Source organism: Physeter macrocephalus, chromosome 12, assembly GCF_002837175.3.
Source record: "Physeter macrocephalus isolate SW-GA chromosome 12, ASM283717v5, whole genome shotgun sequence".
Lineage (NCBI taxonomy): Eukaryota > Metazoa > Chordata > Mammalia > Artiodactyla > Physeteridae > Physeter > Physeter macrocephalus.
The window spans coordinates 45620928-45634839 of NC_041225.1; the positions used below are offsets into that span (position 1 = coordinate 45620928).

A 13912-nucleotide genomic window follows, 5' to 3' on the forward strand; every position below is an offset into this window, starting at 1 on the left:
CCATTTACCATTGCAACAAAAAGAATAAAATACCTAGGAATAAACCTGCCTAAGGAGGCGAAAGACTTGTACTCAGAAAATTATAAAACACTGATGAAAGAAATCAAAGATGACATAAAGAGATGGAGAAAAATACCATGTTCTTGGATTGGAAGAGTCAATATTGTGAAAATGACTATACTACCCAAAGCAATCTACAGATTCAATGCAATCCCTATCAAACTACCAATGGAATTCTTCACAGAATTAGAACAAAAAATTTTACAATTCGTATGGAAACACAAAAGACCCTGAATAGCCAAAGCAATCTTGAGAAAGAGAAATGGAGTTGGAGAAATCAGGCTCCTCGACTTCAAACTATATGACAAAGCTACAGTAATCAAGACAGTATGGTATTGGCACAAAAACAGAAATATAGATCAATGGTACAGGATAGAATACACATGAGCACCTAATTTACGACAAAGGAGGCAAGAACATACAATGGAGAAAAGGCAGCCTCTTCAATAAAGTGGTGCTGGGAAAACTGGACAGCTATATGTAAAAGAATAAAATTAGAACACTAACTAACACCATACAAAAAAATAAACTCCAAATGGATTAAAGACTTAAATGTAAGACCAGATGCTATAAAACTCTTAGAGGAAAACAAAGGAAAAACACTCTTTGAAATAAACCACCACAAGATCTTTTTTGACCCACCTCCTAGAGTAAGAGAAATAAAAACAAAAATAAACAAATGGTACTTATTTAAACTTAAAAGCTTTTGCACAGCAAAGGAAACCATAAACAAGACAAAAAGACAACTCTTAGATTGGGAGAAAATATTTGCAAATGAAACAACAGACAAAGGATTAATCTCCAAAGTATACAAACAGCTCATGGAGCTCAATATCAAAAAAAAAAATCCAGTTAAAAAATGGGCAGAAGCCCTAAATAGACATTTCACCAAGGAAGACATACAGATGGCCAAGAGGCACATGAAAAGATGCTCAACATCACTAATTATTAGAAAAATACAAATCGAAAGCCAGGACATGGAACCAACCTAAATGTCCATCGACAGATGAATGGATAAAGATGTGGCACATAGATACAATGGAATATTACTGAGCCATAAAAAGAAACGAAACTGAGTTATTTGTAATGAGATGGATGGACCTAGAGTTTGTCATACAGAGTCAAGTAAGTCACAAAGAGAAAAACAAATACCGTATGCTAACATATATATATGGAATCTAAAAAAAAAAAAAAAGGTCCTGATGAACCTAGTTGCAGGGCAGGAATAAAGAAGCAGACATAGAAAATGGACTTGAGGACATGGGGTGGGAGGGGGAAGCTGGGACGAAGTGAGAGTAGCATCGACATATGTACACCACCGAATGTAAAATAGCTAGTGGGAAGCAGTAGCATAGCACAGGGAGATCAGCTCAGTGCTTTGCGATGACCTAGAGCGGTGGGATAGGGAGGATGGGAGGGAGGCTCAAAAGGGAGGGGATATGGGGACATGTATATGCATATGCCTGACTCACTTGTTGTGCAACAGAAACTAACACAGTATTGTGAAGCAATTATACTCCAATAAAGATCTTTTTTTTTTTAAAAAAAAGCCAAAAGGTGGAAATAGCCCAAAGGTCCATCAACAGAAGAATTGACAAAGGAATGGAATATTATTTAGCCATAAAAAGGGACAAGTACAGATACATGCTACAATTTCAATGACTCTCAAAACATTATGATAAGTGAAAGAAATTTACACAAAAGATCACATATTTTACGATTTCTTTTGTATGAAATCTCCAGAATAGGTAAATCCGTAGAGACAGAAAGCGTTATTAGTCGTTGCCAGGGGCTGGGTGAAGTATGGATGGGAGTGATTACTTTAAGGGTACAGGGTGTTCTTCCAAGGTGATTAAAAAAAAAAAAGTTTTTAGACTAGAGAGAGGTTTGCACAACATTGTGAATGTACTAAATGCCACTGAATTGTTCATACTTTAAAATAGTTAGCTGTATGTTAAGCGAATTTCGCTCAAAAACAAAACAAAAACCCCAAGCAACATAATTAAATATATTCTGCTTTCCAGCCCCGCCTCCCCACAAGAAAGAGAAGGACAGTGAGAGTGCTAATCACCGTTCCAAGAAGACTACCCCAAACTAACGTTCTAGGACACAATGGTAGCATTTGCAGCAGCAGAATGAAGTTAAACCAATAAATCAATGGGAAGATGTTCACCTTCTGCTTTGTGGATGGGCACAGGCGTGAACCCCCTTTTGCGTTCAGTGACAACAGAAACTTCGGATTTAAAACAGCCTGAGAGAACCCAAAAAATGTTGGAGCCGCGAGGGGCTTGAAACCATCGCCCGACCTGGATTCGCCCGGGCGATTGTGACTCGGGGTAACACAGGCGGTTGCAGAGCTGGCAATGGAGACCAGGTCTCCCCGTACACCCACGCCGCCACACCGCGAAGCAAAGCTTCGCACACGAGTTGGGTTTTAGGTTTGTTTCTTTGTTTTAAAACCCCGGGAGCTTTTGGTGGGCAAAGGATTGTGGGCTGGCATGCCAAGCCTCTGGAAGGAGAGATGCAGGTGTGAGGAGGGCAGGGGCGGGAGCCGGGTGGATGCTAGCGGCCCGACTCCCCTCCCGGCTCAGGGCCCCGTCCGCAATCACTAATCCCGGGCATCCCGCGCCGCCCGCTCCAGCGCCTCCAGCAACTCGGTGGTTTGTATCTTTCTTGCTCTTAGGAGGAAGAGATCCTGACAAACGTGGGTTAATTGACTGAATGAATGTCCTTCACATCAGGAGAGCAGTAGGATTTTACTGGAGAAACCGGAGAGAAACGAGGAGCGGAAATAGCGAACGTAAGCTGTCGGCTTTGCAAACCCAGCGGGCGCCGGGCGATTGTAGCGCACGTGTGCGTACCCGCCTGGCCGGAGAAATGCGGCCCATAAGTCGGGGTTGTGGGCCAGGTCTCGAAGTGTCCGCAGTCCTGTAAGAAACCACAGCTGCTGGAATCGTTTTGTAAAAAGCAAGGAAACGGAAGGGAAACTGTATTGCCCGTGTTTCCTTCGTCCAGGGTTGGAAAGCGGGTCCTTTGGCAGCGCCCTTTGCTCGCATTTCTGTCTCCGGGTTCCTCTGCTCTGTGCACCCTGGAGGAGCTCGGCCCCGGGGAGTTCCTTTAGAGGGTGGGGGCCAGGCCACCCCAAAATTACTGAGACCCTGGAGTGAGGCCTTGGTAAGTATTAGAGGGACAACGGCAGACTGTAGCAGCAGCGAGGCCTTCGATAGCTCAGTTGGTAGAGCGGAGGACTGTAGCGGGTGAACTATGGCAATCCTTAGGTCGCTGGTTCGATTCCGGCTCGAAGGACTTCGTGTGATCTTTTTAGCCTCCAGAGGAGGAAAGCTTACCTAGAAGCCGACTCTGAGCTGCGTACGCACTGCAGATGTTCCGTGAAACATACGAAGTAAATAGGGTACGGGTACGCTCTCTTGGGGTTACATGCAAAGGAATGTTAACCTGTGCTTTTAAATGAGGCTTAATATTGCTTATGTGTAATTATTATATGTCTGCTTTTAAAAATCTTGCCCGCGGTCCCACTGCACTTTAGTGCTAAGCTAAATGAATGCTCTGAATTGCGGTCGGTTCACTGGTCAGTGGACACCCCAGAACAACCTGTAAGGTAAAAAGAAAGAAGCCAGCAACGGCCGGGGGATTAGCTCAAATGGTAGAGCGCTCGCTTAGCATGCGAGAGGTAGCGGGATCGATGCCCGCATCCTCCAGGTTTTTTCCACAGGTCCTTTTTCTTTTGATTCTCTTTCAACTCGAACAAGAGTTGAAAGTAGTTGGGCGAGCTTGAGGTGACCGCTATTAAAACCAGCAACGGCCGGGGGATTAGCTCAAATGGTAGAGCGCTCGCTTAGCATGCGAGAGGTAGCGGGATCGATGCCCGCATCCTCCACTCGGTTTTTGGCCCGGGCACTGGAGTATCCCTGAACCGCGGGAGAGTGGCTGAAGCCGGTGGGTGTTCTGTAATACACAGAGCAGGACGGTAGGCAATTGTTAGCTTCACATACGGTCTTTTTATTTTGCAGGTGAGTCTTTTCCAGTGTCCTTCTTGGTCACTTCGTCTCTTCCTCCTCCCGGTGGGCAGGCCGTTAACCGTCTTCTGAGAAGACGCGGGTGGAACCCTTCCGCCGAGCCCGAAAGGTCGAGCCCCCAAACAGCACGGGCTCAGGTACCCGCTAAACGTGCGAGGGAACCCCGGTGTGCTGGCCAATGGCAGCGAGCCTTACTGGGCGGGTGGCCAGCTGTCCCCGCGGCCAATAGGCGTGAGACTTCTTGTTTCCCGGCAGAGCGGGGTCCCGGCACCACGGCGCTCGGGTTTTGTCTGGGTCCTGGGTGGAGGGCCCGGGTGCCGGGGCCCAGCTGGCGCCTCGCTAGCGGGAGAGGGAGCGGGATCACCGGCCCGGAGAGAGGTGAGGGGCTCTGCGTGAAGTGCGGGCCCCGGCCCCGCCCCCTTCTCAGCCCCTGGCGGCCCGGAGCCCCTCTGGAATCCCACCCCGCCCCGCCCCTCGCCCGGGGTGCCCCCGGCCGCACCCCCGCTCCTGTGGCCTCGCCTGTTACCCGCTACGCCCTGCCTTCCTACCCTCCCGCGAGTGTGAGTCCGCCCAGAACCATCCCAAGCCAACAAACCCCACCCTGGCCGGGACAATCTCGGTCCTTGTGTGAGGGTCCTTCAGAGTTGTGGGTCGAGAAGCCATCCCCCTGTCCCCAAGTAGGTCTCTATCAGCCACTTTTTTTTAGGGATGCTCAGAACACCCATTACTAACCCACAACTACCGGGGTAGCTTTTTCAGGGGCCTCACTGCTTACAGGACTGTGGGTGAGGGGGTGGAATAAACCCGTACCCTAACGGTTTCAGCTGCAGTCTCCAGGTGAGCAGGTGGCTTCTGCCCAGTTTCCTTTGGCTTGGCAAAGGCCACACGTCTAGTTTTCCTCCCTGATAGGCATGGGGTAATAACAAAAAAGTAAGAACCAGCCCTTCCAGGGCTCAGGAGAGCAACAGAAAACTGCCTGGTCAGTACTTGTGAGGACAGAGGTGTGGAGAGAGGAAGCTGCCCATCCAAAGTCAGAAACTTGGTTGTCTCCCTTCTGCTCTTCTCCAGAGTGGGGAGCCAGTCTAGGAACCAGAGATCCAGCATGGCTCATCTCTCAAGATGGCCACATGTGGTGGTGGGTGTATCTTGGCTAGATTTGGGCAGTCTGACCTCTCTAGCTTTTCTAATCTTTGGGCTGCAAAGAAACTTAGAGTCTAGTGTTTCTCAGCATACTTAAGCCACTGAGTATTTCATTTTGGAATAGCGAAGCTGTGGTAAAATAGGGTCCTTTGAGGTCAGTTATAACCCTTAGTGTGGGGACAGAATACTGCTTATTCTTGGCCTTTGCTGGAAGCCCACTTCTACCTTTTTTTAAGGCGGAGAGAGACTCTTGTTTCTTAGGGCACTCCCTAAGAGCAGCTCTCATTCACCCAGAGATACTCAAAGAACATGTTTTCATTTTTCTTCCCTCTCCTCCCTACCCCACCATTTTTCCCCAGCTCTCAGGGCCTGAGTGGGGCAGGAGGATGCTTTCCCAGCCCCACCATGGAGCTGCGTTGTGGGGGATTGCTGTTCAGTTCTCGCTTTGATTCAGGGAACCTAGCCCACGTGGAGAAGGTGGAATCTGTGTCTAGTGATGGGGAAGGAGTAGCGGGTGGTGCCTCGGCCTCCACCAGCAGCATTGCCTCTTCCCCTGACTATGAGTTCAACGTGTGGACCCGACCAGACTGTGCTGAAACAGAATTCGAGAATGGGAACAGGTAAGAGGAGAGTAATGGAGGGTGGAAGAAGGAAGAGAGGCTGACCCCGCACCCGTGCTCAGTTAGCCCTTTGACTGAGAGTTCGTGCCAGCACACTACCCTTCCCCTCCCACTCCCCCTTCGTCCCCCTCCCTCCCTCTCTCCCTACCAAGTAGCCCTTTCCCAGTTTGGCTTGCTCCAGCCCTCCCACATACCTCCTCTCCAACCCTCCCATGTAGAATGACCTGTCTCTCCTACTCCGGCCCTCAGGTCATGGTTCTACTTCAGTGTCCGGGGAGGAACTCCAGGGAAACTCATCAAGATCAACGTCATGAACATGAACAAGCAAAGCAAGCTGTATTCCCAGGGCATGGCCCCCTTTGTGCGCACACTGCCCACCCGGCCACGCTGGGAACGCATCCGAGACCGGCCCACCTTTGAGGTAAGTTCTCCATGAGGAGGACAGACAGACTTGGGTGCTAAAAGCAGATGAGGGAAAGGAAAGAGGAGTCCCTTCGATACAGCGTGCTAGGCAGGCGGGACACCAGGTTTTGGTACCAGTGTCCCTCTGGCGCCAGCTGGAGTCCAAGATAAGCTCCTGCCTCGGGAAGCCTAGAAGGATCTGGCTGTCACATGGAGTTTCAGAGGGAGGGACGTTGGTAAAAGCGATGAGGGTGTGAGGTCAGTCCCTGGTGACCCCAGTAGGACCTTAGTTCTGACACCGATGGCAGGCGGCCTCTCCGTCTTCCTTCTCTGCTCCTCAGATGACAGAGACGCAGTTTGTGTTATCCTTTGTTCACCGTTTCGTGGAAAGCCGTGGGGCCACCACCTTCTTCGCCTTCTGCTACCCCTTCTCCTACAGTGACTGCCAGGATTTGCTAAAGCAGCTGGACCAGCGCTTTCTGGAGAACCACCCTACCCACAGCAGGTGCCAGCCGCATTCTTACTCCTGTCATGCAGTCCTGGACCACACAGCACCTCTGCTACTCCTGGAACTTGCCCTAAGAGCCCTGAAACAAAACCTCATCTGTTCTTTTCTCTGTACAGAATGCGGGGTTTGGGGTACCTTAGACAGATGTTTCTGTGCGACCTTGATCTCGGCATTCCCACCGCCCCACTCCACTGCCCGCCTGCCTACGTCAAGCCTCTTAGCATCCCAGCTCGCACCAGTTACCCAGAATTGAGCCAGCACTGCCGTGGCTCAGCACACATTTGTTTTTCTCCTGCCCCAACGGAGGCCAAGTCTCTGTGTCTATGCAAAGTAGTCTATCCTAGGGCACCATAAACTGGGGGAAAAAACATAAGTTTATCCTGTCCTGTTCCCTGCATTCTAGCAACGTAGGCCCACCCAAATCCTCAGCCTCATTTAAAACTGTGAGGGACTGTAAAGCCCCAAAGGTTAGGGTGAAGGACCAGATCCTACAGATCCTGGGCTCATGACAAGGCCCACCTGTCGGTAGGACTTCGGGGACTTCTCCTGGCTCAATGACTTTTACCTCTACAGCCCCCTAGATACCATCTATTACCACCGGGAGACCCTTTGTTATTCTCTGGATGGACTTCGTGTAGATCTGCTAACGATCAGTTCCTGCCATGGGCTTCGAGAAGATCGAGAGCCCCGCCTAGAGCAGCTATTTCCTGATGCCAGCACACCCCGGCCATTCCGTTTCACAGGCAAGAGGGTGAGTAGAACTAGCATAAAGGTAGTACCTTGGCCTTTGCCCAGCTCCAGGCACTGCTGGTAGCTTAAGGCCGTGTTATTCCTCAGCCCCGTGGCCACGGCCTCAGCCTGCATTCTGAGGCAAGTGTGACAGCGCCTACTCCATTTGCACACTCAGCCAGCTGGAAATCCAGTGGCTGTTTCCACCTCATCCCACCACCATCCCCACATGGTTACCGTGGGATTTAGAGCAACTGACCTAATAACTGCTCTCCTCTCCACCTCAGATATTCTTCTTAAGCAGTAGGGTACACCCTGGGGAGACGCCATCTAGCTTTGTCTTCAATGGCTTTCTGGACTTCATCCTTCGACCTGACGATCCTCGGGCCCAAACCCTACGTCGCCTCTTTGTCTTTAAGCTGATTCCCATGTTAAACCCCGATGGCGTAGTCCGGGGCCACTACCGGTAAGCAGCGTCCCCAGCCCGCCTGGGGTGTTCCCAGTCCCCTCACGCCCTGCGTCTCGATGGAAGACTGTCAGCCTCTCATCTAACGTCTGTGTTCCCAGTCCTCTTGCGCCCTAACAAGGGCAAGTTCATGTGCTCGTCCAGTGACCTGAGAAGGAATATCCCACCTAGCGGCGCTCTCTAGAAGAGCCGGAATACCCGCACGTCCAGCTGAGCCGAGGGAGCTGTCTTTTCGGTTTCTGTGGGAGGGCTGACAGCTGGCCACGGAGAGGGCCTGCCTCAGTTCTTTCTTTCCTAACGCACCCTCAGCCTCTCGTGTCACAAGTCGAGTCTCCTTTTCATCTACTCTGGTGTCTCCTTCGCTGGCCCAGCCCTCTAGACCCTGCTTTGGTCCTTGTTTCCCTACAGCACAGACTCGCGTGGAGTGAATCTGAACCGTCAGTACCTGAAGCCTGATGCAGTCCTGCACCCGGCCGTCTACGGGGCTAAAGCTGTGCTTCTCTACCACCACGTGCACTCCCGTCTGAGCTCGCAGAGTCCCTCTGAGCACCAGCACAGTCCCCATCTCCCTCCTGATGCTCCCCTTTCCGACCTTGAGGAAGCCAGCAGTCTCCGAAATGCAGCTCGCCTTGGGCACACGTCTGACGGGGAGAACCCCGAGGCCTGGACACAGACCGAGCCAGCAGAGCCGAAGCACCACAGCGTGTGGATTATGCCACAACAGTCCACTGAGGCTGAGCATCCAGACCCTGACACCATCCCCCCCAAAGAGAGTGGTGTTGCTTACTACGTGGACCTGCATGGACATGCTTCCAAAAGGGGCTGCTTCATGTATGGAAACAGCTTTACTGACGAGAACACCCAGGTAGGAATCCACAGGTGGTCATGTGAGTGTGGGACGTGTTGCAGGTTGGGAAATAAAGGTCAGGCCACAAATGGAGGGAAGGGGGCCTTCTGGCAGGAAGGCCTGGGGCTGCAAGAGGTACACCATCCTGAGCGAGCTCCAGAGAGCCAAGAAGGGGCAGCACTGGGCCCCTCACGTCTCAGTCGTTACGTCATGACCTCTGAAAGAGGGTCAAGCTGTCGGCATCCTAGTCTTTTCTAGGGTTTGGGAAACCAGGGGAGGAGAATTTTGCATTATTGGAGAGAAGAAGGGCTTAAAAAGAGGTAGAATGGTACCTTTCCAACACCTAGAAATATTGTCAAACATTCAGTGAGAATTTACAAACATTGGACTACCGCTGATGGTTCTGAAGGTGTCTGCTGTGTTTAAGGCACATGGCCGCATGCTTGGCATCTCTTCCTTGTCCCCATCCCTTCTTTCTCTGTCTCTCCTTCTGAGTTGCCTTTTTCCTCGCCCAAACAGGTGGAAAATATGCTGTATCCAAAGCTCATCTCCTTGAACTCAGCCCACTTTGACTTCCAGGGCTGCAATTTCTCAGAGAAGAACATGTATGCCCGAGACCGCAGAGATGGCCAGTCTAAAGAGGGAAGCGGCCGGGTTGCAATCTACAAAGCCTCAGGGATAATCCACAGGTTGGGTGGAAATTGAGATACAGTTGATGAAATAGCTTCCCAAAGAAAACAATACCCAGTCGAGGGCGTTCAAGGGGCAGGGATAGCCGAAGTCTTCTCAAAGGACAGATTCACAATTAGTGTTATTGTTTTTACTCTGGGACACTAAAGGTCCCTTTTGGGGACCTTCTTAGGTATATGATAAAGTGCCAAGGTCAATTTCTAGTTGCTGGGGATTAGCATTTTCTATTTGTGTATATTTTTTCCCAAATGATTATCTCATAGACCACCTAGTCTGTCCCCCTGTGGTTCCATCCAGATTCTGTCTGATAAATGTCTCTGTGTTTTAGCTACACACTTGAATGCAACTACAACACTGGACGCTCAGTAAACAGCATCCCTGCCGCCTGCCATGACAACGGACGTGCCAGCCCCCCTCCCCCGTCGGCCTTCCCCTCCAGATACACTGTGGAACAGTTTGAGCAGGTATGCATGCAGGGGATGAGTGGGGAAAAGGGAAACCGCAAAGTCTGGAAAGGCCTTCACTCTTGCTACGTGACTCTAAGGTCCTCTGAGGAGAGGCGCACCACTATCGCTGTCTCGTCTCTCAACCGCTGTGGTTGTCTTCCTCGGTTAATAGGCGCAGGCCTCTGGCTGTAAGAGTACTGAGAGGATGAGTGGGCACTATTCTGACCTCCCCCCGACCCCGCCATAGAGAATCCCTGAGCACATCCGAGTCAGATTCTTTGCCTCTGAGCTTGTCTTCCTCCTTCTATTGCATTTGTTCACTACTGACCTAAATGTACCCCACCTCTGCAGAGGTACCTGATGATCCTGGTGTCCTAGGGCACACAAGAGTAGTAGAAAGAGCTGGGGGTTATAGAAGAGATCCCAATGCCTTCTCCTGCTGGGAGAACTCCTGCCTGGTGCCAGCCACAAAGCCCACCTGCCCCTGCTTATAATGGATGAGGGTCCCAGATGGGCAACAGTTTAGGGAATAGCTCTAAATCCACTTGCGATAAACAGCCTGAGCACAAAAGTTGGGATACTCATTGAGCAAATGTGAGGCCGGCCTCTCCTTCCCTTCCACTGTGCTGTGCACCCCAAACCAACACAGCACTCTAGGTTGGAAGACCAAGACACTGAGCCAAACCAGACTCTCCCCACAGGTGGGACGAGCTCTGGCCATTGCAGCTCTGGACATGGAAGAATGCAATCCATGGCCCCGAATTGTGCTGTCAGAGCACAGCAGCCTCACAAACCTCCGGGCCTGGATGCTAAAACACGTGCGCAGCAGTCGAGGCCTGAGCGCTACTGTGAACACGGGTGTCGGCAAGAAGAGAGGCTCTCGAACTCCCCCCAGAAGTAACAAGTAAGACCAGCAGGGTGGAAGGGAGAAAGGCTGTGAAAGTGGAACAGGGCTCTAGAGCGAGGAGTTCCAAGGAATTTGTGTGATTCCCAACTTCCAAAAGGACCACATGGTGAATATTTCCAGGGTAAACTTAAATTAGTAAGATCAGTGCATTTTTTGGAGAATGGGATCCTCTTCCCTTTTACCTGGAGCTGCATACTTCCCAGATATCTGAAAAGCAGGCTAGGGGATTCCCTGCTCCAGAGCTCTGCACAAAATCAAATACAGTTAGGGTGCGGGTGGGGGCAAGTCTCAGCTTCCAGTGGTTGTGAATGACTGAGGGGTCCAAGGGCAGCACCAAGGCATTAAAAGGGAATTCGCTGGGAGTTAAAGCTGCCCAGGGACAGCCCTTATGGCTCTTAGCGTATCGTCTGCAGGAGCGCGTTACGTGTGAACAAGGGATCCCAGGCATCCTGAGATGCCCCAGGTTAGGTACCTTATCCATGCACATAAATCCCTCCCTGCTCCCTTGGAATGAGTCCCCATGCCTTTTCACTCCAGAGGTGACGCTTTACTGAGCATCAGACCATGGGGAAAGACTTGCAACAACCTCCCTGGCCCAGGGTTAACTGGCATCTGCTTCTTTGCAGCGGACTGCCTGTTTCCTGCTCTGAAAATACCTTGAGCTGCGCGCGAAGTTTTAGCACTGGCACAAGTGCTGGTGGTAGCAGCAGCAGTCAACAAAATTCTCCACAGATGAAGAACTCCCTCAGCTTTCCTTTTCATGGCAGTCGGCCTGCGGGGCTGCCAGGCCTGGGCTTTAGCACCCAAAAGGTCAGCCACCAGGTGCTGGGCCCCGTCAGAGGTAAGCTAGTCTGGGAGCCCCTGCAACAGGTGTTCAGTTGTTTGGGGCATTGCTGGGGGAAGTGAGAGCTTGAAGATACACACTTGGCCTGGGACCGAGGGGTGAATCAATAAAATTAGTATATAGCAGAATCTACAGCCTCTTCTGCGACCTTGGTGTTCCCTGCGGCACGAGCTCCAGACGGTACTGTGTATGGCATAGGCGGGAGTCCGCGGTATCTGGGTTTCAGCAACTGCTGGGAGGCAGGAAAGATTCCAAGGAAGAAACACTAGTTAGAGCAGGGTCACACTGAGACATGGAGCCTCCACGACAAGGACAGGGTCCGTCTTGTTGGGAGCAACATAAGGAGATGTCCTCACAATCCAAATCGCAGCACCATACAAAGATGGAGAATCCTATCCAGGGTCTCTATGGGCTGAAATTGTTCCTGGCTTCAGAGCCTGTTCAGAAAGTGTTATCAGAAGGATGCCAGCTCTTCCAAAGAAAAAGGGCACAACTACAGACAGCTCCTGTTTTAGGCTTACAAAGCAACAGTCTAGCCCCTTCCAGCAGTGGTCACAAGTGCTCAACTGTGCCCCTGGGTTTGGCCAAGGAGACCCTGCTTGATACAAGATAAGAGATTCTGGGTCACAGTGTATCCCCAAAACAGGTGGGCCTTTAGGGAAAAAGAAGAGGAAGGGACTCCAGAGCTGTTCCTCGGGAGTGACCCGGACTGTAGTAGGGAGACAGTTGCCGGGCCACTTCTGGAAATAACACTGAATCAAAAATCAACATTGTATGTGGCTTCTGGGCTACAGCAATCTTGCCAGAGTATGGAGCCTTAAATGCTAGAACTAAGCTTTGCTGGTCTTCAAGCTGCACTCCTCCTCGTTAGCACCTCCCTGCTGCTCAGCTTGCAACAAAGTTTTCGGTGCAGAGCAGAAACATGCACTGGGGTCAGTGGCTGTGGAAATCTGACTACTAGTTAGAGCAGCCACAGGAGAGAGAGCAGCGGGCCTTACCAGCTTTGACCAGTAAGATGTTCTATCCCTGAGAAGCTCCACAGTTACCTCTGCTTATGTTCCAGGCCCCACTCTTAGAGAGTCTGTCTTCATTGGGAAAGGACACTTTTGCACACTGTTTGATAGAAGGAGAGTATTAAAGCAATAATAATGCCTTAGATTTAAATAGCATTAAACAGTGAACAAAAAAAAACCAGTATCACATATTTATTTCATTTAATCCTCACAAAGACCCTGTGGGATAGGTGGTATTTCCACTTTTCTGATGAGGAGACTGAGGGTGTTTAAGGGTAACTTGTCCAAGATTGCGCAGCTATTAAGTGGCAGTTATTCAAACTTAGTCTTTTCGTGTTCCAGTATACTTGAGTTTCCCATCTTAATCTGGATATTTTTTCTTCTTTTAATTTTTTTTCTTTTTAACTCACAGAAGGAATATTGGCACCATAAATTCTCCTTCCCTGATTACAAAAGGGAAATAGCAAAGAGCCTTTTCTAGGTCCTCACTGGAGGATTCTAGGCAATTTTTAGTCAATATTTTATTAACATCTTCCCTGCCCCCCCCCCCACCAAATGCAGAGTGTTGCATTAAGCTCCTTGAGTGAGAGACATGTATTCTGTTTCTTTGTTACTTCCCCCAAATAATAGAAAATAGGCGTAGTCAGTACAAAGTAATTCCTGGTTGACTGGGACACAGGGCAGTAAACGCAACATAAAAGCACACACTCATTATACACATACAGGGAACGTGGGGAGCCACTGTTGTAGATAAACATAAGAGTAATCACCCAAAGAATGATGAGTTGAGAAATGGTTTTGAAGAATGGGTGGTGGTGTATGGTTTTAACAAAAACATTCCAGAGATGACAGTGATAGCCAGGAGCAGAGCTGCCGCGTAGAGAGGACAACAAGCAGGCGTGCTAGCTGGGTCGAAGGGCCAAGCCCATCCCACGGAAATCAGGAAGACGGGTGGGAGGAAGAAGCCGAGATGTCTTGAAAACAAGGATTATGAGTTAACGAGACATATGGCAACGACTGTGTTTTCTGAGAATTATGGGAACAAAAGATTTAAGAGAGCTATCTGTGAACTGTTTATATATAAAGCAAGCAGGGACAGGGACAGGGAGGTGGGATCCTTGCAGTAGTTTATACATGAGATAACTAGTGCCTATACCAGGGTCTATGAACGTACATACTAGAAATAGAAGCGGCAGGATTCAG

The 13912-nt window shown here is 50.1% G+C and overlaps 1 protein-coding gene and 3 non-coding genes across 8 annotated transcripts; all 4 read left to right on the forward strand.

Moving 5' to 3' along the window:
- Positions 1 to 3277: 3277 nt before the first annotated feature.
- On the forward strand, positions 3278 to 3366 carry TRNAY-GUA (transfer RNA tyrosine (anticodon GUA)). Its single transcript is given in 2 exon segments — positions 3278 to 3314; positions 3331 to 3366. It is a non-coding gene; the product is annotated as a tRNA-Tyr (tRNA).
- A 340-nt stretch (positions 3367 to 3706) lies between these two features.
- On the forward strand, positions 3707 to 3779 carry TRNAA-AGC (transfer RNA alanine (anticodon AGC)). The gene has a single exon. It is a non-coding gene; the product is annotated as a tRNA-Ala (tRNA).
- Positions 3780 to 3885: 106 nt separating this feature from the next.
- On the forward strand, positions 3886 to 3958 carry TRNAA-AGC (transfer RNA alanine (anticodon AGC)). The gene has a single exon. It is a non-coding gene; the product is annotated as a tRNA-Ala (tRNA).
- A 406-nt stretch (positions 3959 to 4364) lies between these two features.
- On the forward strand, positions 4365 to 11824 carry AGBL5 (AGBL carboxypeptidase 5). 5 transcript variants are annotated; one of them, XM_028497030.2, is made up of 11 exons: positions 4365 to 4475; positions 5597 to 5857; positions 6107 to 6278; positions 6601 to 6764; positions 7341 to 7518; positions 7784 to 7962; positions 8371 to 8827; positions 9329 to 9498; positions 9828 to 9963; positions 10647 to 10849; positions 11479 to 11824. In XM_028497030.2, exons 2-11 carry the CDS (start codon positions 5643 to 5645, stop codon positions 11756 to 11758), a joined length of 2154 nt encoding a protein of 717 aa, XP_028352831.1. In that variant the 5' UTR covers positions 4365 to 4475; positions 5597 to 5642; the 3' UTR covers positions 11759 to 11824. The 5 variants fall into 5 exon arrangements, with proteins under 5 accessions (XP_028352831.1, XP_028352832.1, XP_054945052.1 ...); XM_028497031.2 differs by lacking the exon at positions 4365 to 4475 and adding an exon at positions 4492 to 4774; XM_055089077.1 differs by lacking the exon at positions 4365 to 4475 and adding an exon at positions 4492 to 4774 and having other exon boundaries at positions 9389 to 9498.
- Positions 11825 to 13912: the final 2088 nt, after the last annotated feature.

Bases quoted from the DNA above. Each gene is read 5' to 3' on its own strand.
- AGBL5 (XM_028497030.2), top strand. From the start codon at position 5,643: ATGGAGCTGCGTTGTGGGGGATTGCTGTTCAGTTCTCGCTTTGATTCA. The intron at 5,858-6,106 runs GTAAGAGGAGAG...TCCGGCCCTCAG, and splicing joins GAATTCGAGAATGGGAACAG to GTCATGGTTCTACTTCAGTG. The intron at 8,828-9,328 runs GTAGGAATCCAC...TCGCCCAAACAG, and splicing joins TTACTGACGAGAACACCCAG to GTGGAAAATATGCTGTATCC.